Raw genomic sequence first — 20,688 nt, forward strand, 5'->3', positions numbered from 1 at the left:
AAAGCAGGTAGTGTTACTACTCACCCTACTCATGTGGAGTTGGTTTGCCCTCTAGTATAATAACAAAAGGATGTGTTTCACATTATGACATGGCTACTCTTCTTCCTCAGGCTACCAGGACTAGGACAGGACAGGTCAGACATGGTGGGATAGAGCGGGGCATCAGGTCCTAGCAAAGTCAACAGTCCCCAAAAACATCTACTAGGCTCCTGCACCATGTTTTGCAGCAGTGTTAAGGAAGCAGGAGAGCTCAGTGGAAAAAACAGTCCAAAGACAGATATAAAACATTAACAGAGATGGAACAACACCAGGAAACAAGAGCACTATAGCCAACTGAAATAACACTGAACATTGGAAAATTGCTATCAATCTAGGAGATAGCCTGTCAGAGCTCAAAAACAGGGCTTCAGCACAGTCCCCCATGGTTTTGCCACCCCTTGGTTTGAGCTTTAAAGCTAATCTATTTCATTGTATTCCAGCTGGACCGTGGATGAATTCTACAGAGGAATTTCACTATGTTGATTAACAATGAGGTGAGTTTTGTCAAAAACACAACTCTTCTGGCAGTATGCTGAGTTTTATGGTGATAGTCACTTTGGACTGTTATTTTGAGCATTCTGCTGGAAAGCCTTTATCACCAGGACCATTTGTTTAAACAGAGAAGATTTTTACAACCATTCAATGAGGCTTTTTAACAGCAAAAGTTTCTACAGAGTCACCATTTTATCTCTAAAGTTGCTATAAATTTACATCAGCTACTTTCCTCTTTCTCTAGAGATCTATGATGATAACAACAATAGTAGGTCATAAACAATTATGAAAGGTCCTAGCAAACTCATTTCTATTCAGAAGGATAGGACCTGCTTTGATAATTGTCCCTGCTGTTCACAAATCTCTTAATCAGTTAAAGTCTCTGCAGTTCATGTGCTCATTTTCTCGCCATTTGGCTTGGCTTTCTTCGGCTTCTCTTTAGCTTTGCCTAGTGAAGATTAAAAGGGAAAAAATGAATAATGAAGAAAAAAGACCCAATTGCTTCAGTTGATTTTTCTAGTTGGTGAGAACGTCTGTCTCTTCAGGGAGACCAATTAACATTCTCATCATCTCTCTGGACTTAATCTAAATATGAATAAAATATCAAACCCTTCCTAAAATTGTTCTTTGTTCTTCTGACCATACTGGAATTAACTTTTTGACATGATGCCAGGCAGAACTTCTATACAAAATGCATGATTCCTCCCCCTCTACATTTGCATAACAAAATGCAGCTCCCTGTGTCTTGGGCACTGCTACTGTAACAACAGACACGGGTCTTTCCCCCAAAAATGCCAACGGATACATGTAACAATTCAGAACTGTCCCCAAAGTTTTGGGGTATCCAGATTATGAGTCATCATTCATGAACATATGGCACCACATCTTTTTATTGGCTTAAAGAATGAAGCTTGTACTGAGCACTGAACGTCTCATAGAAAGATGAAGAAAATCTTGTATATGGGAACATTTGCAAGGTTCTTGCTCATTTCTGACTAATTATGGTCATTTCCACATGTAATTACCCAAATTGCTCTTGCAATCAATGTAATTGTCCTAAGTTGTTGATTTAAAAATCAGCTTCATTAGGTTTCGCCTGGTAAAATGTCTTGTTTTTCAAACCTTAAATTTTGATTTTGTATTAGTTGCCAACAGGCCTTTAAAAGTAAATAGCTTTTTGGTTTTTTTCTTCCTCCTCCCTTTTTTGCCTGCCGGTGTGAGTTTTTTTTACATTCATTACAGCTTAACTGTAGTGAGAAAATTGTCTATAACCTCCTGTAAAAAGCTATTATGTGTGTCTGCAAGTTATTGTACAGTTCTCTTTCATTTTCAAAACTGTAAAATCTCCAGTCTTTATGGTTCTGGAATTAAAAGAATATTTCAAAATCGGAATATTGAGTGTGTAGGTAATTCTACCCTGAATCTGTGCTGGGCTGAAATAAGTCACACAATAAGCAGAGCTGTTCACTGACTCCTGTTGCATCCACACAATCACATTTTGGAGGAAGAGAGCACTACACCAGAAGCATGCTCCCTCCCAGAAGTTTTGATTATATTCTTCCTAGGATATAATACGCCATATCTCCCTGTCTGACCCCAGCATCTCTCCCTGGCCATCCACCTTGCTCCTTTCATTTCCTTTCCAAAAGGTTCCTTTCTACACAGTCATTTACAAGGAGAAGCTGAACTGCAGTAAGGTGCCCTACGTGTCCTTCACTGGAGTTAGGACTGTTTCATAGGACCTGCTCACACTGTTAGCAAGTATTTGGTCTGGCATCAAAAGTGTCTGCTGCTCAGAACTAGCAAGAAGTTAGGATTGTGCTCTGGAGAGAGAATGGTGCTGGGATGAGAGGGAAGAGCAGTGCTGAGACAAGGCTGAGGCTGGCCACAGCTCTGCTCTGGCAGCGCATCACAAAGACATTGCCCCTTCAGTGGTACATTGAATCTCACTGGCATCCTCCGTGGTGGGAGAGCCATTGTATCAGCTCAGCAGCCCTGGGTTACGTCTGGAGGTGGTAATTGTCCAAAGGGTACAGTAAATGCCATGCTGAGTGTGAACATCCACGGATACGCCTCTGCAATCCTCTCTCCAAAGGGTACTTTTTCACATCGTGTTTTCTTTTGGAATAAAAGCTATTTGCTCATCAGTCGTAGCTACTTGAGTCTCTCTTCTCTGTTTTATTTTAGATAAAATCAATCTCTTGTAGCCCTAAGGACATACTGGGGTCAGTAGATAAATACAGAGAGAATTTCATTAAATAGGACCTTGAATTTATTGTGGGACACCAACTGAGTAGCATGAAAGGGGCTGTAGTATGGAAGGGGATCCCCCTGACTTCAGTGCTCAGTGAGTGGGGTGTCAGGAGGCTGAGCCCCAGACAGCCCCTCAGAGGGCTGTGTGTGGAGGCAGGCTGAGCCCCTCAACTCTACCAGGCTGTAGTGTGGTCTCATGGGTGTGAGGGCAAGATTTGACCCAAGTCGCCTTCTGAACAAAAAAAAAAAACCCAACAAAAAACAAGCCTAAGCGCAGTTTCAACTGAGTTTCTCTTATCTGAAGGTCACTTACTTTCCATGCCCCTTTTTGATTGTAAAGGAGATTGTATCAGTCATCTGTAAATACCTCAGTCATGTGGCTTTAAGCAACCCAGAAGAAAAAACCACCAGTTCTTTAAATAAAGATACATGTATTCTTGTGACATTTCCATACAATTGCAATTTTCAAGGGAACCAAACACTCATTACTACACAGTTCTTCAGAGGCCAAACCTGACCTTTAGTCAGAGCAAATTCCCATTTGGCTAGGCTTATTCATGCAGCCTACAGTTCTGATTGAATTCTGCATCGACTGAGAAAATTTTAAACTGGACTGGAGAACTAATTAGATTAAGAGTAGGAGTATTAAAAAGCCCTGCATTGGCAGAGTAATGGGATAAGATCCTTATCCTCAGGAGCTAAGGATCTTATCCTACATGTACATTCCAGGAATCTAGATCTGGAGGAAAAGTACTTTATGACAGTGTATTGTAACTGTAGGGAGAAAGATGAGGGCAAAGAATGACTATGAAGAGGTAATCAAACTAGGATATAAAAGCCCACTGAAATGTCCAACTTTTCCATATGGTAGATCACAGGTCAACAGAGAGACTGTCTTGCAAATTCTGTCTCCCCTGCTTCCAGGGTTGTGGAGATCATCTTTTCTCCGGTACACATTCACATAATATCCCTGGAGCAGCTGTACTCATTACTTCTGTGGAATACCATTTTCCCCCTGCTTTTACTAGAAGTTTGCAGCTGGAAAAGATGAGTAGCCAGCAACACATGATCAGACAAGACTGGTGGGGACCACCAGGCAGCTCTCCATAGGTCACAGTTGGAAATTTCTAGACAGATTGAAAAGAATTGGTCTCACTCTTGCTCTGTGCACTGACACTGAGACATCAGCTTGAGCTGTGCCAGGAAAAATATTTAGTAGAGTATTATATGTGTTAAGTTATGGTGGTTTTTTTCTGAAATTTTCTATTAATAGTCTAAAGGCAGGTGCAAACAGGAGACAAATAAAAGCCCACAGCATGCAATATTTTCAAAGCTGTCTTCGGCTTTTTGGACAAGATATTAGTAAGTATGATTACTCCACTGAAAAACAAGAAGGGACAGGAAAAGCCTGCAAAACATTAAGGGAAAATAATCTCATTAAAAAGGAATGGACTGAAGAGTTGAGGAAGTGAGTAACCTGCAGAGAACTGGGGGTACATTGCAGGGCTGTGCTCCAGCACACTCCGGCCAAGCCAGTTGAAAAAGCTCCACGTATTTCCCAAAGGAAAGTAAATGTCATCAACAACTCCAAGCCTATCTGTCCATATGAGAGAAGAGAAGGAAAGAGTTTTCTTCCATACAGCTATTTTTAAACTGTCTTACATTTACCTGGCTCTAGAGAATGACACTAGGATTATATATCTACCAAATAAGAAGTTTTATTTATTGATCAAAAAAATTGCCCATTGAAACATTATAATGTGAAGAGATCCTTGGTCAATAAGGATGAATTTGAAATGGAAAATGGCCAGAAGGTACATATAGCTGCTTTCCTTTAGCAATAAGAGCACTAGTCAATTTGGATGCCCCAAGATTTGCCAAACTTCTTTTAAAACATTACATATGGTTTTCTTGTTGCGCTGCTACTTCATTCTATACATGAATTATTGTGACTATTTCTTTGACATTGGTAAGTACCTTATATTCTGCTGGTATCTCTTTCAGTTTCAGGAAACTTAATATTTAGGTATAATGGATTACTCTTCTTGCAATTTAACTAGCTCAACAAATTTAATTGCTCAACTTGATTAAGCTCAACTCCATTTGTGGCTTAGAACTTCTCTTTTCTCTAACACAGGGCATACTTTAGTGAAGTTCCACTTGCCCTTAACTTCCCCTTTTCTGTAGATAACAACCTATTTTCTCTAAGCATTCTGCTTAAATTGATTTCTCAACTGAATGCAGCATTTTGTCATCTTCAGAATTCTGCAATACTACTGAGATGGCCACAGCTGACAGCCTCATTGCCCTTGTTACAATTTTGTGTGTCTCTGTGTAACACAGAACACTAGATCTTGCAACAAAAATATATATTCAAATTACAGGTTTACTGGCATCGTGTCTTCATACTGTGCTAAAATAATCTCCTGCAGTCTATATTCAGCGTTTCTATTTATGAATCCTGTATTTTGTTTAGCAGTACAAGAAAAAGAAAGCAGGCCATCATGGGCACAGCATTGAGAGCCTTTCTGGGCTCTTCCTAACCTATCAGTATTGAGGGTGATTCTATGAAAAGGGTAAAAATGACAGTCCAGGATGGTGCAAAGACCTGTGATCTTGCACTTTCTCATTCTCCTTATTCTAACCCTCCAGTAGTCCTGACATACTTTAAGCCCACATGGGGCACGCTCAGTGACTGAGTGACCTGGCTGTATAAGTCCCTTGGTTTGACCCTTACACATCCCTGGTACTGCAGAAGCACTAAATCAAGGTTTCATATGGAATAAAGAAGAATAAAAGCTACCAACTGGCTACCTCACATCTTTGCACAGAAAAAAAAAAAAAGCTTTGCAAAGAGCCCTCACTGCTTTCCTCCAGTTGCCTGTTGTGGTCTGGCTGACAGAATCCTCCAGCTGTGGAAAAATTAGTTTAAGGATCTGACAAATGGGATAAGAGTTTATTTGCAAATTAAGCTATATAAGCTATCATCACTGACTAAACTTAGTACTTTTTTTTTAAGTATGAGCATTTATTATACCAAATAATTATGCAAGAATCACTATCTAGATTTTTAATAATGCTGTGGAGGAAGGAAGAAAGGAACATTTGATATCTTTTCCGACATTTGGCTAACTTGGGGGAAGAATTCATCTTACCTAATCTTAACTGTTCAAATGGTAAGGATGAATCTAAGATCATAATCTGTGCTTTCTCTACACTGAAAGAAGACAGACAGATGCAGCCAGAAGGTGATTCATATGTCTTCTTCTTAGACTAGTTGACATGAGGCTACAGTATGTCATGGGAAAATGGCCTGCCTTGGATTTATGATAAAATGTTTACACTTACCTATGTCTTCAGTGTCAGAATATAAATTGTTTAAGTATCTCCATTCTTCAGAACTTTAGGGTACATCCTTCATGTTCTAATTCAGGTGCTCAGGCTCCAAGTGTGGTAAGAAAAAAATTAATTTAAAAAAATTAGCCTTCATGCATTCCTATAACAGATGATAGGAAGCCAATTTGTGAGCTGGAGACTTTTTCCTTTTTTGTCAACAAAACTAAAAGGAGCAAGCATCCCTCCAAACCTTTGATAACTATGTTAAACTCACTTTTGGGGTGGAGAGGTGTTTCACTGGTGGCAATTACAATTTAGTAAAATGTTAATGGTGACACCAGTTTCTAACTTCTAGTAGCACATAGAAAGAAATTGCATACAGGAAAGCAATCACACCAGAGCAATGGGAAGTTGCAAGCAATTAAAAGATTGTTCCAATAAATGTAGAATCCCTCAAAATGGAAAACAAAAAAAATACAGAAAGCAAATAGGATATGGCAAAGAATCCAAAGATTTCATAAAAATAAGTTCATTGTCATTTTGTCTACCTCTTAGGCAGTGATATTATTTTCATGTAACCAAGCAAAACATTTGTCATAATGCAGGTGGGGAATCAGAAGGAGAGTGTCATGAGATCGCTGCTGTCAAGCTGTAATTCAGCACTGTGAAAAGGATTTCCATTGATGGCATTGGAGTAGCTGTCATCTTGACTAAGGTAATTACTCCACTGAGCCCTGTCTCTAGTAACAGGCAATATCAGAAGCTTCAGAGGAATTGCTCTTCTCTGAAGACTGAATACATGTGTGGCGGTACAAATTCTTCCCTGGTCAGTGGTTAGTAGATTGCATCATTTGCTTATTGTATTCTACAGCTCTGTAGTTATGGGAATTCCTTATTGATCATAAACTCATTCAGCCTTTTCTATATGTCAGCTAAGTATCTGGGCGTAATAATGAATTCCAGTCACTAGTAACATCAGATTCTATATTGCATGGCCCAGACCTGACAGGTAATTAGGTGGTAATTAGGTGGGATGACCTAAAGCTTGAAACACACACTCCTGACATTGCAAAAAGACCTTCACATAAGCAGAGATGTGTGTTGCCAGTTACTGTTGCAGAGAATAATTTTATACCAAATCTCATAATCACAGCAATCCCTAGAGAAGCAAAGGACAAAAAAAATCAAGCAGCAGTGGCAAGAGTAGGATCTCAAGATCTCAACGAACTCAGTGTCGGCACTAATGCTGCAACAGCACGGAGCAATTCATGGCCTGGAAGGCTGGTGAGCTGTTGTTCTTCACTGAGCTCTGTGCTTTCACAGCCAGCTGAACCCATGTAGAGTTAGCCCAAATGTATCTACACAGCCTGCACTACAGATAAACCCCACAACACCAGAGAGCCTGCTCACTGAGCAGTATGGCTGCCCTTCTGTTGCTTCAAACAGAAACCTGGATTATCTCAGTGGTTAAACTTTATTGAAACTTGAAACAAAAAAAATATTAAACAAATTTCAATGTCAAGTGTCAGTTCCAACCCTTTAGGGATACATGTGGTGCAGAAACACCTTCCATAAAGCAATGCATAGCACTGCAGTCTCCAGAAAGAACTCACTTCTGCCAGTCTTGTGTTACAGTGCAATCTGCAGTGAGTGTAGGATTAGGAATGGTATCTGAGGGAGAAAATGATCTCCCAAAAGGCAGGTGAAACCCTAACCCTTCCTTCTAATCATCCAGACTTTGTGACTCATTACCCTTGGGGTGAGAGGAAATCTCTGTCCGTATATCTTGGACAGAATTGAGTGCAGGGGGTGGAGCAGGGGGCACAGTGAGTGAAGTCTTAGGTGTCATGTGTTTCGCTGATCTAATGCAAAAATAGAAAGGAATCAAGGGAAAGAAACCCTGTGAAGACAAGCCAAGGGAAAAAAAACCCAAAAAAGCAACACTAACACACAGTATCTTCTGCAGAATTTGAGGCAGACACAGTCCTCAGAGAAGCCAAATCCTCTGATTCCTGACTTGATTACTTTGGTACAGTAGGCAAATTCTAGCATGCAAAAAAAAAAAGTAGAAGGCTAACTCAAAACACTTGGTTCTAGAAATTAACAACTGTGGCCTCAAACATATGTTAAATATACTTTAAATCAATTCTGTTTTCTTCTTGAGAAGGACAGGCACAGTCAGCACACCACCCAAGAGTCGTAGCACTCCACTTGAAGCATGGCAAAGGTGAAGCTGGATGGAGGACCAGCTCCTGGGGGCCTTGTTGGATAGCAGGGAGAAGAAAACATGTTACAGCATTTTCCTCACTTTGCCACTAATGGAAATGCACATAAAGTCCCCTGTGTACCAACTGTCTAATATGTTCTCTAGGGCTATGTTTTTAGGCATAATAAAAAGACTGAACTGAACAAGACTCTGCAAGATGTGGTTCAGAGGACTATCCCATAGATAATCCAGAAGGTTGTTGGCAATCCAGAGGGTTGGAAGGTGTCATGGATAAAGACCTATTGCCCATTTTCAACCATTAGCAGAGAGCTGATCCTCTCCTGGGTACCATGGTGTGTAGCCAATCTGAGATATTCCCAGGAATGTTCTGCCAACTATGTAGTTAAATGGCTAATGGATATCAAAAACCCTAGACCTTACCAATAAACCCAGTGGATTCACTTCTTCCAGTGGATTCACTTCTTGCCTTTCATAGGTCCAGAACCCATCAGTTCTTTCACCAAGTAAAGTTGGCTGGTTCATCTCTGTGCAGACAGGAAATTGAGCTGTCAAAGGCTTCAAGAATATAGAGAGAAGCTAGAAAGTAGAGAGAAGTACTTCAGGTTCCAAAACAAATATTAAAAGGTTGAAAAAGCTATTCAAAATGCCCCTTTACTCATGAAGCAAGTTGGTTTTCAAGCAAACTAAAAGAAGAAAGGACTCGCACAAAGCTCCTGTGGCCTTCTCACCCCTCACAAGCTCCCTAAATGTGCAGGCTGACTGCTATGGAATCTAGAAGGAAGAAGTTCGTGGGAAGTTCTCCCTTCCTCTCTCTCCAGGCCTGAAGCTCACAGGGTCTGCCCTTGAAGTCTCAGCCCAAACACTTCATAGATAAGAGAATCATAGAATCATAGAATCATTTAGGTTGGAAAAGACCTCTAAGATCACCGAGTCCAGCCATTAACCTAGAATTGCCAATTCCACCACTAAACCATGTTCCAGGATGGTGACTCTATCACTTCCCTGGGAGACCTGTTTCACTGCTTCATTTGCCAGTTCAGTTTCCTTTCTTGTACATATAGGAGAAAAGATTCTCATCAGGGCTGGATCTGCATCTGATGAAAGTACTGCTGGAGATAGCTCTTTTGACATTCCTCTGCTGTGATGTCCTTGAGGTCCTCATTGGAACATGGCTCCTGAAGATACCTTTATCCTCAGGGCCAGCACAGCAACCTTGTGTATGGATGCAGGGTCTTGGCTCAACCCCTTGCAGATTGCATTCTGGGAGCATTACTGGGAGCAGAATCAGGAGCAGTTCTCCGAAGGCAACTGCCCAAATATCTGCAAGAGGTGTCAAGAACTAGGGGTCAGCCCTAGATGAAAGTGCGTTTCTGTGAGCACCAGCTTAGACTGCACAATGAAGGAGCTTGGTAGACAGAAGCTAAACTCTGTGAAAGGTTTGGGGCAGTACCTCAATGGTCTTTATTGACACTTCTTTTCTGTAGCCTGAGTGGTGGCTAGACTGAAAACCTTTGGCTGCTTCAGATGCTTCTCTTGCACGTGGAAGGGACATTTGAGACCAGCAGTTATCTTCCAGTCACGTTGCATCATGGCCCATCTAGGCACATCCTGGTATGTTGCCTACTGAATGAATCAAAACTATTTAGAGCTCTCTGTCAAAGATTTAATTACGTACCGTTCCTGGGTAAACTCATGGCACTGCAGTCACTGGCCTTTCTGTGCCACAAAACAGGCTTGAAGTCTTGGGAAGTGTTTGAGAGATTATTGGAGTTGGGTGCTCCTGACCATGGAAATTGCTGTTACTAGCCCTTGGCAGTGGCTGCAGGATATTTTATTGCAAGCAGGAATTGCCAGACAACCTGTGTTTGCAGCTGTGTTTGCAGCTCCCCATGCAGATCAAGTGACTCTGCCCTACAAATGGCCTGTTTGCCCCAGTGAAGCCAGGAGGGTTGACGCACTTCTGGAAAGCTCTCCCTGCACAGAGGTTCTGTGTCCTATTGCTGCTTGCTGCTGGCTCCCACAGCCTTAGCCATTGCATCAGAAATCACATGCCCTCTATGCAGGGGCTAAAGGCAACCACTCCTCCCCAACTCTGTCCTTTTCCACCTCCAGTATGACTGCACACAGCAATGCTCCTGCCAGAGCTCTGCTTCAGTGAGCTCCTCTTGAAGTTACCACGGCAAAGCCACATAGAGTCTCTCCATAAGGATGTGTTGGGACCCTGAGGTCCCTGCCAATGGCCCAGGACACCATTTCAAACCCCTGGAGCCATCAGCCCCTGCCCCAGTGATGGGTCCCACCGAGCCAGGCACACCTGTAGGCTCATGTCCCAGCCTGGCCTCAGCCAGTCCCTATGCAGGTGCCTGATACCCAGGGCTGGGACTGTCCAGGGCTGGAGCTGTCCTGGTGTCCTCCAGCTGTCAGGCTTAGGGCTGGGTGATGGGGGCAGGTCCTTGCAGCCAAGTCCTACCCTGCAGAGCCAGAGAGCAGGGAAGGGCGAGTCTAAATGCTCTCTGGCTCTGCTGAAGATGGACTGTATATGCTGCTTGAGGGACCCTCTGAATGATTTGAGACCAACTTTAGAAAACGTATAGGTCTTTCTGAAGCATGGTTATTTCCATCATGACTTTAATCTCTTCACATCTCCTCATCATGATGAAAAAGTTATTTAGAAAACCCTCAAGTACTTTTACCTTTATGCAACATTTCCCCCTACCCCACTGTTCTCACACTTAAAATGAGCAAAAACATTCTTGCTCAAGCTTTCCAGAAACAATTTCACCTTTGGGCAGAGAATAAGCAAATAACCTCTCAACCCAGAAAAAGAGAAGTTTCAGACTGTTCTGACTAACAGAGGAGGAAAGTTCAGGGGACTAGAATGGAGACAGTGTTGTGCAACAGAAATGATAGTCTGCTTCTTTTCACAGTATAACTCTTAGTTGATTTTCATTTATTTTTCTAACAAATTGAAGTTTCCCTAAGGATACTGACAGTGATAACCAACAGACTTTTAAAAAGTCAAGACACCTAATTCCAAGAAAATACACAGGTATCACTCCTGCATCCTGCAACTCATCAACTCCAGAATTTAAATATTACATTTAGGAGTAGAGTTTTAGGCATTCAAGAAATGTTATGCTAATATAGCAGTCTTTCTCAGACTTTTGGAGACTTATAAGCTGAGTGACATCTGATATATGTTCAAGAGTAACATTTTTGGATTCAGGCACCTAGATTTCTCAAACTACTTCTATTCTCTGTCATTGGGACTGGAAATAAACCTATTTAATTTATTTAAAGAGGTTTTCTTTCATGCAGTAGGTATGTTCTGGGGACTGTAGTTCCATATATTGTAAATTTTCTACCTTTGTTTTTTCTTTATTGACTACTACAGAAACTGATTAGATCAGATGATGTAACTTGAAGATATCGGAGATGTTTGAAATGGCTATGGAAGCCTTCAACTTTAATGTTTTATGACATGCCAAAAACTTTGGAAAGTTTTCAGCTTGCACGTTGTTTACTGGTACCTTTCCACTTTGCAGCTTGGATCAGTGAGACTGCATCTACATTAGATAGCTCTATTTGACACTAATCCATTATCCTAGCCTTGTCATCATGGTGCATCTGCATTATTTTTTTTAATCTACTGCACTCAACACAATTGATGGCAATCAGTGCACGACAAATAATCTTTCACAACAGGTAAACAGAAACCTGACGATATTCAACACTTATTCCTGTCCCATGCAATTTGTCTCTTAGCTATATTAATATACAATATTTATCAGTTATGTAGTGATATTTATTAGTATTGCCTATTTTTGTATGCCCAGTCTAAAGAATGTTTTGCTATCAATGGGTATTGCAGATATTTCAATTCATTAAAGGTTTTTATCCTTTCTTCTTTAGTTGCAAGTCAGAATGCATTTCCATACTACATTTTCTCCAGCAGCAAAATTGATCTAGACAGTTCTCTTCCTTCTCTATGCCACTTTTTTCTGCTGCCACATCAATCTTCTGCTATGCTTTTTGTGCAAAAGCAGCCATCTGTGGGGCAACACTGTAAGACAGATCAGTAAAATCAGGGGTGCTAAAAATAAACTCTCCAGGAAAAAAAATAAATCAGTGAGACAGTTGAGCTGGAAAACGTAGGAGAGCAGTGAATCCTCCAACAAAGGGTGTTCTTCAGAACAAGATGAAAGAAAGGTCAAGGACATAAATGTATGTGTCAAAAGGGGAAAGGTTGGGGATAAATTTTTCCCCTAAAAATGATGGCCTGGAGACCAGATGATGACAGAGGCTGCAGGAAATATAAAATTACCTATACAAAAATAAAGTTTGGATTTGTCAATTTTATGTTGAAGATGATGGTTGAATACTCAGATAAAGATTTCTAAGGAAGACTCAGATGTGGGATCAGAGACATGGAGACATTTACCCATCGTATTTGATACTCTTCCAACCTAAGTTTATACAAAAGACCACCAACACATTAAATTCTGGCCCAAGGCACTGGATTTTACAGTACCATATGAGATAGCAGTGTTTTATACATAATATCAGTGTTTCATATGTAAATATTGAAACTTCACTGAGGCCAGCAATCCATACAAACATAGATTATGAGAAGAATACACAAAATTAAGATGAGGTTGTTCATGTCATACCCTTTCTCCATTCCTTACTACTGATAGAAAAAGCATTTTCCTTCCTCAGCCCAGTCTGCTCACCTCTCTTCATGCTGGTATGATTTTTGCCCTTCCCCATTTGACAGCATGTTGTGTGTGCTTATGTCTCCTTAGAACATAGCAGACACTTTGTTTGGAGGGCAGTATTTTTGTATTCTGATATAATACTTTGTACTTTTCTGCCAGCAGCTGAATTAAATACCCAGAAAGTTTAAATCCTAGATGTTGTCAGGACAGTATTTTGGAAAGGCAGGCTTGTATGCTTTCTTGAATCTTGTATGCCTCACCAAAAGCAGTGTGCATGAGGCGTTTCCTCTGTTACAGAGTTTGAGCAGCCCCTACTTTTCCTTAATAGCGCTTTGTCATTGTGTTCTACAACAATAACCAAGCAAGCAAGCAAACAAACATATCTTCTCTACATACTAAAACAAACTACTGTCAGTTTTGGTGTACAGCTTGTGCTGAAAAGATTCTCTTTCCTCCCCATGCTTTCTGTATTTTGTTAATTGACTATTTCGAATACTTCTGATGAAAAGCACCTACTTGGCTGCAGGCCCTCTGCTGCCAAGCTCTCAGAAGGGTGGCTGGCTGGAGGTTTGCTTTTTCCCTCATCAGCTTCAAGGAAAAACCATCTGACCACCACAGTGGCTGCTCAATCTCCCAGTGCAGAATTTTAAAACACCTGGGCTCCCGTTCCCTCCTGTTCTCCTGCATTAGCCAAGAGATTTCAGAACATTTGTACCAATTTGCTAAATCCCTCTGGACATTTAGAAAGTAACACATTACTGCATTGCTTTGCATTTCTTGTTGCTGGTTTCTGTTTTATTGGTAGCTGCATATCTGAGTTGGTAAATGGTTTGCTGTTCCTATTCCAGTAAAAATACCATGCTATTCTATATGCTAATTTTTTTGTTCCTCTGTTTATTTCTTTCCTTCACGCACCTCCATTCTTGCCTTTCCTTTTTCTCCCTTAATTTTATGAACTAGTTCCCTTTCTCTGTGTCAAATCCCATACATAACAAAGCGGCCAAGACTTCACCCTGCAAGTGGTTTATGTAATATATTTCTGTATATCTTACCCAGGTGAATACAATGGCACCACTTACATGCCTTAAGTGTCATGTACATTTGCCATATCTGAGTCTAAACAACTCACCTACCTGCTGGCTTTTACAAGCAAAGAAGGAGCTGGCATGGTTTGTATGCAACATGCCAAAATTCCAGTATAATCTCATAGTTGTTACCCTTATTTTCCACTTCCCCTCCCTGTTTGTTGTAATTGCCTATTCTGTCATTTCAGATTAAGTATCTCACCATGGAATGACTCGTATTTACTTTTAATTTGATGTACTGGAAGTAGTCCTATTGACTTAAATGGAACTATGCACATAAATAAAGGTAAGTGTACCTGCAAGCCTTTAACAGATGGTACATTGCAAATCCTGCAGGAAAAGCACAGTACATTTTATTCATTTTACTATCTTTGCACATGTTATATGCAGGTTGGGTGATTACTAACTTTTTTCCAGATTAAGTTTTCAGGTTTCATACCAGCTTAATGGAAGAACCACCAGTCGTAAGCACAGTATTAACTCCAGTTCCAGAGAATTCCGAGATGACATGAGATAGTATGAATGATTAACTAGGAAAAAATAAACAAATTAAAAAAGACAGTACTCGACTTAAATCCAATGCAGTATTACTGTATGTAAATAACTCTTTAAACTAGCCAGAGGAGATTCGGAGTCGGGCCAGAACCGGAGGACAGGGGCAGCGAGCAGGCTGTGGGAGAGGGCAGCAGCTACGATATCACTGCAGACAGAGGGAATCCCGGGGAAGACGGCGTGAAGGTCGGTAGCAAAAGGAGACGGAAAACCCGAACCCAGGGCAGGTGAGCCATACAGCTCGGCCGGAGGCAGCCCGGGGCAGACTGCGGCCAAATGCAGGACAGGGCCACGCAGGAAGGAAAAGCTTCTGGGCAAATTCTGAGGCGGGTTCTGTTTCACATGGCAAAGGGGCGAAAAGAAGAAAGGTCTGCATCTTACAGCACGGAAACAGGGCTTTGCATTCTTGGTGAGTTAATCAGCGGCACAACCCTACCGAAACGCCCCGATAGTTCACTCCTCGCCTCGCGCTCTTCCATTCCCATGAGTGTGAAGCCCACGGAACTGTACATATATACAACACTGCACTCCGTGCTGCTGCTGAAGCCGGCGGCGCTGCAGCGTCCCCCGCCACCGCGGCAGGGCCACCGCACCCGCCCCGCCGGCCCCGCGCACGGAGCCGGGCTCAGCACAGAGTCGGGCTCAGCACAGAGTCGGGCTCAGCACAGAGTCGGGCTCAGCACGGAGCGGGCAGTGTAGAGGCACCCCCGGCCCCACGGCGGGTCCGCAGCGCTCCCGCCCGCCGGGGCCGCCCCGCCGGGGGCGGGCGAGGGGCGGCACCGCCGTGCGCGTTGAGCTCAGCGCGTCGCGGAAACCGACGGCCCGAGCACCGCCTCCCTCCACGGGCAGCCCCAGCCCCGGCCCCGGCCCCGGCCCCGGCCCCGCACCGCCCCGCCCCGCCCCGGCGGCGCCGCCCCCTCCGTTCCCACTCACACACTCTCCGATACAGGCACACACACACTAAGGCGCTTCCTGCGCGGCGCCGGGCTCGGGCGGGCGGAGCGGCGCCGCTTCCTCCCGCCGACTCGCAGGTACCGGGGGTGGGTGCGCGGCGGGGCGGGCGGCGCCGAGGGGCCCGGCGGTGGCGGCGTTCCCCGGCTTGGGCCTCCGCCGGCGGCCGCCGCCCTGAGCGTGGCGGCGGGTGAGGGGTGGAGCGGAGCCTCCGAGCCGGAGCCGCCTCTGGGCGGGGGCCCGAGCCCGGGTGGGAGAGGGCCCGGGAGCCGCGGCCCGGGGGTGTCCCGGCGGCCAGGGGGAAGTCGGCGGCGTCCCCCGCTGGTCCGCACATTGCTGGAGGGTGAAGTCATCGTGCCCATTGTCTCCCCCCGGGCGGAGCGAGCGGCCCGCGGCGGAGGAGGGGGGCACAGCCGGCCCCGGGGCTGGGGGAGCCGCGGAGCCGCGGGTGGGTCCCGCTCGGCCCAGGCGGGCTGTGCGGGGAGGAGCTGCCGCCCGGGTGGGCCGCGGGGCCCCTCGGCCGGTGCCGCGCTCCCGCCGCCCGGCAGCGGCAGCGGACCGGGGCCCTGGGAACTCCGGCACTTGGACTTGCGGGGCACGAGGAGAGCTGGGCACGGGAGAGCGGTGCGAGCGGCTCCCGCGCCTGCAACGCACCCCGGGGGCAGCGTTCGCACCCGCCCCCTAGAGAGTTCCGAGGTGCCCTCTCCGGAGTCTGTTGCCCACCCCGGATCCGGAGGGTCGGAAGAGTGGGAGAGTTTGGAGTGGCTAGGGACACTGCGTCTCGGCTGTGAAGTCGGTGGGGGACCAGCAGTGGTGATAGCCAGCACCCTTGCCGAGTGTTTTCCTTGCACTGGTCCTTCTGCAAAGCTGGGAGTTTTCCACCTGGTAGTGTGCTATTCAAAACACCTACTGCAGGCGCACCTTGGGAAGATAGGGAAGATTTGGTAGCAAACTGAAAGCTAGCGTGCATATATAAGTGAGCTGCATGTGAGTCCTTCCCTTCCTCCTCTTGCTCCAGTGCTGTCTCTTGACAGAAAGAAATGGGGCTTTGCCAAAGGGGTGGTAGTGGAGTTATAGGCGTATGCCAAAGGGAAAGTAATAGAACGCTGTTATTGCTGAGCAGAGAAATCAAAATTTGAAGCCTTCACATCCTTGTGGTCGCTTATTGTATATGTGCCTGTGTTTCTCTGTTAGGAGCACAAGAAATCTTGTTTCTGTTAAAATACTGCAGTTTTATCTTTTGGTGCTGATTAGTACTTTATCTCAATTGTCATGAAGAACAACAATTTTTTTAAAAAGCAGAGAGCCGTTTGGGCGATGGCTCTTCCAGGGTTTAATTGTGTAGACAAAATGAATCATAAATTAATTTTTTTTTAATTAATTTTTTTCCTTCAGTGTTTGGGTTTTTTTATAGTTAGGCTTTTTTTGTCAGCCAAAGAACCATATTTCAGTATCTGATGAAGTGTTTTTTAATAAGTTAATCGGAAAAGAAAGTTTTCAGTTTAATATCCAGGTCAAACTGAAGTATAAATTCTGAATTGCCCAGCTAACAGAATTCGCTTGCGTGCTTAGAAATGACAGCTGTGTAACATTACTTTACGGTTTCCGAAATCTTACCATTATTTAACTGTAAACATTTAAATACTTAAAGCTTTCATAAAGCTGACAAAGCACTTTTTTATTTTTAATTGCATGTGAACTAGGCTTGTTTGGTCCAGAAAATGAAAGTTTCACTTTTGCATAATGACAATAATGCTAATCTTAAAAAAGAGTTCGGTAAAAGGCTTACATATGTGTAACTCTTCTGTGTGCATATTTCTTGAAGTATGCCAGAGTTTCAACTGTATTTTATACAATTCAGCATTTGTAAAATGCTGAATTCTAGCTGTTATGTTTATTGTCAGCTGTTATTGAGTTTGTGGACATCAGGACATCATTTCTAAAGAAGGAGTTGAAATGTGTAAGTGTGGTTTTCTTCTCTCCACTTCCCCTTCAGTCTGTCAGACAAATGACACATTCCTTATGCAGAGCAATCATCAGATTTTGATTAATTATGCTAGTTGAGGCTCACAAGGAAAGAAGATGCTTGACAGATGTGTTTGTTTACCTTTGTAGCATGTACAAATTCTGGTCTCTCCATTAGTAAATGAATCATTAAAGCTCCCTTAGCTGTGGGATCCCCAGTTAGCATTAATATATGCATTAGGAAAAGTTGTTTTATGTGAATATTATCAAGCTGTGAAAGAACACAAGCTCTTGAATTCTTTTGACTGTTGGGTAGAGTCTTTTGTGGTGGAAAATGTGCATGCTTTTTTCCCCCCCTATTCTTAATTAACAGCATTTATCAACTGTTCCTCATGAGAAGAACTTCAGACTGAGTTTATTCAGGTTTTTTCCTGTTTGCTTGTGCCTCTTTGATCCTTTACTTAGTCTTACTAAAGTATTTCTTGCAAAGATCCAACACACACACCACCTTCCTTCCGTCCTTCCAGGGTGACAAAGTAGGATGCCCAAGTCTTCTCACAGGACTTCTGAATCCTAGTTTGGAAGTGCTAAGAAAGATCTTTGAACTCGGAAGTACAACTATACTGTTCTCAACCACTGTTCTCTGATGGCCTTTGGCCAAGCTTGGAGTCTCCATTGCGGGGTCAGTTTACTCTGGCCCATGGTCAGACATCTACCTTAGCTTTGTGATTTGTTTTCTGAATTGTATGTAAACACCATGTACCGGCCTAGTAGAATAAATTTTAATACCTGACTAAAGTGAGTTGGTGGATATGTGTTTTAGGCTCTGCTCTGAGTGTGATTTCTGGTTTGTAGCTGAGTTGCAAATCAGTCTGATTCTTTCTTAGGGTCAGCAAAAGCTCTTTGGAGCATTAATAGGGGTATTAATTCTAACACTGTTTTATCCATAAAGGAGTTTGATTTCAGGTTTTTCTCTTGTGTTTATCTTAGCTCTGTTTCCATTGTGCCTTCTGTGTTAACTCATGGAAGATATGTGGTTGACTGAATCAGTGTACCTAACACTGCTTGAAAATACTGGGAATGGTGTTGGATCTTATTGCTAAAAGCATGTGAATTGGTTTTGAAAGTAGACTTCTACTAAGAAGGTAAAAAGTTACATCGAGTCTTAGAGAACTGATTGTTTTATTAGTGTTGCAGTGCACAGTATTTTTTCCCTGTAGGAGAATATGGAAGAGGCCTTATCAGTAAGTCTTAAAATGTTTGGGAGTTTTCTTAGTGTTCCTGTTTTTTCCAAGAGGAGACTTCTTTTTATTTCTGAGTCTCTGAAGTGGAAGTTTTATCCCTGACTTAGTATAATTTTAGTTCATTTCAAGTAGTTTGTCTTCTAAATTCTCAATGAAATAATCTCTAAGGAAAAACATATACCTTTTTGTGTTGTATATAGATTACATTTCAGATATTGTGTGTTCTGCTTTAACTTAGAAAGAAATATAAGTCCAAATAAACCACTGTCAGTTTGAACTTAAGAGCAGAGTCTTCCCTCCTAATTATTCACTTGAAGGATTACTTCAGAAAATTCCTTCAGGCACTCTTTTAATTTATTTTATTTCTTAGTGCTTTGTGATAATAAATAGATATTTAGTCTATTGTCTGTTGCTCTTATTTATGGATTGACAGATTTCTTTCAAACTTCTATAAAGTAATGTTCACCTCATTATCACAGATTTTCTTGTAAGTTTATTTTTTAGTTGATGAAAAGAGACTTTGTGGAAGAACCTTTGCTCATTGTGAGTCATAAGGTGGCTTATTCTTTTCTTCAGTGATCTTGGTTGTTTCATATACATTTCTGGCAATTATCAGACACTGCATAACTGTTTTACTTTGGTTTTGATTGCTGGTCTTTTTTTCTGGCATGGGTTGCTTGATTTTTTTATTTTTTTTTCTCTTAGTACAAGTACTGACTCAAGGATCCAAAACAAAGCAATGGGTATCTAAAAAGAGCTGTAGACATTGTGTAGTACTGGGATACTACAGGGCTCTACTAGAAGTTTTCTTCCTGTTGTAAGCATGTCTTATACCAGCTTTAGAACAGTCTTTGAGTTTTTCGAAGTAGAATTCTTAGAAGGAAGAAAACCCTATAGCTGAGTTGTCAGATGTCATTTGTGATACCACCCTTAGGTCAAGGCAAGTGAGGAAGGCTTTGACTGTTCTCCTTTACCTTCATTGAAGTTGTAGCATACTCCTTAGAAGAATTAACCCTACCTTGGGATTTATTCATGGAATAAGAAAAAGTAGGTGTACTTTCATTTTAGGCTACTTTTTTGTAATGGAAAGATTACTGTAGACTTTTCCACTCTTAAACTGTGGGTTGAAGTCAGTCGCCTGCTGGGCAACTGTCAGCATCCTGTTGGACAGGTAGCCAAGCACTGTAATTGCCATTTGCAAGATGAGAATAGCCGTAGACTTTTTTTTTTCTGAAGGGTGAATTTCCAAAGGTTCGTTTTGCATCTAGACTGATTGTACCAGACTGGAAAGCTGATATAAGAGTTGCTTTAATCTAAAGCAACTTAGTAAAATGACCTCATGAAACAAGCCTGAAGTTTCATATATACAGGTGTTTCCTCAGGCATTAAAACTTCCTCTCTTTAGAGTCCAGCATATCCCCTAATGATGTCTTCAGCAAGACATTTGAAGGGCATCTTGCAGAAATAAATGGTTGTACCAATTCAGTTTGGTATAGTCACTTGTTTTTGCTTCCTAAGTAGAGCACAACTCTGTTAATGCAAGTATCCTGTAATTGTTCAGCACAAACTGTCATTGTGGGACTATGTCAGTTCTGTTCTGCTTCCATTTATAGTTGAGGCAAATTACTGTTAAACAAACATTTTTCCATAGGTCCTTGAGCTGCTCCCATAAGGCAGATTAGAGCTCTTACTCTAAATTGGAGCCCCTGGCTGTCCCCTTAAGTTGTTCCATTTAGTGAATGAAGAACTGCTTCAGCAAGAGGACTAACTCTGGGGAAATTGTGTGCAGTAAGAATCATGTTGCTTTGTTCTCATTGTGTTTCCCT

General features: G+C 42.6%; 2 protein-coding genes and 1 long non-coding RNA gene across 8 annotated transcripts in view; 2 read left to right on the forward strand and 1 right to left on the reverse strand.

Annotated features, from left to right (window-relative positions):
- The first annotated feature begins 6,741 nt into the window (after positions 1-6,741).
- LOC120323446 lies at positions 6,742-14,704 on the forward strand. Its single transcript, XR_005563877.1, has 3 exons — positions 6,742-6,835; positions 14,339-14,436; positions 14,568-14,704. It is a non-coding gene; the product is annotated as an uncharacterized LOC120323446 (long non-coding RNA).
- Positions 11,342-16,210, reverse strand: LOC120323445 (putative hydro-lyase KRH_21160). 3 transcript variants are annotated; one of them, XM_039382329.1, is made up of 3 exons: positions 15,636-16,210; positions 14,590-14,680; positions 11,342-12,410 (listed from the first exon to the last, which is right to left on the reverse strand). In XM_039382329.1, the coding sequence occupies exons 1-3, from the start codon at positions 15,985-15,987 to the stop codon at positions 12,371-12,373; spliced, it is 483 nt and encodes a 160-aa protein (XP_039238263.1). In that variant the 5' UTR covers positions 15,988-16,210; the 3' UTR covers positions 11,342-12,370. The 3 variants fall into 3 exon arrangements, 1 of the variants encoding a protein (XP_039238263.1); XR_005563875.1 differs by lacking the exon at positions 11,342-12,410 and having other exon boundaries at positions 14,482-14,680; positions 15,139-16,210; XR_005563876.1 differs by lacking the exons at positions 11,342-12,410; positions 14,590-14,680 and adding an exon at positions 14,726-15,035 and having other exon boundaries at positions 15,139-16,210.
- RNF19A (ring finger protein 19A, RBR E3 ubiquitin protein ligase) overlaps positions 15,533-20,688 on the forward strand; it is a 54,944-nt gene continuing 49,788 nt past the window's right edge. For 2 of the 4 annotated variants that reach the window (XM_039382321.1, XM_027717589.2), the window contains exon 1: positions 15,533-15,733. The gene's annotated coding sequence lies outside the window, so the exon portion shown is untranslated. Of the gene's footprint in view, positions 15,734-16,329; positions 16,539-16,566; positions 16,641-20,688 lie in introns of those variants that run through there. The other 2 variants (XM_039382317.1, XM_039382324.1) reach the window with 2 other exon arrangements.

Source organism: Pipra filicauda, unplaced genomic scaffold (assembly GCF_003945595.2).
Source record: "Pipra filicauda isolate LSUMZ 115617 unplaced genomic scaffold, ASM394559v2 scaffold110_size2237424_pilon, whole genome shotgun sequence".
NCBI classification, from domain to species: domain Eukaryota; kingdom Metazoa; phylum Chordata; class Aves; order Passeriformes; family Pipridae; genus Pipra; species Pipra filicauda.

Coding starts and splice junctions, on each gene's coding strand:
- LOC120323445 (XM_039382329.1), bottom strand. CDS start 15,987: ATGTGCGGACCAGCGGGGGACGCCGCCGACTTCCCCCTGGCCGCCGGG. Junction 14,681..15,635: donor GTGCCTGTATCGGAGAGTGT/GTGAGTGGGAAC, acceptor ATTTTTTCCTAG/TTAATCATTCATACTATCTC. Junction 12,411..14,589: donor GTGGTTCTTCCATTAAGCTG/GTATGAAACCTG, acceptor TCTGTCTTACAG/TGTTGCCCCACAGATGGCTG.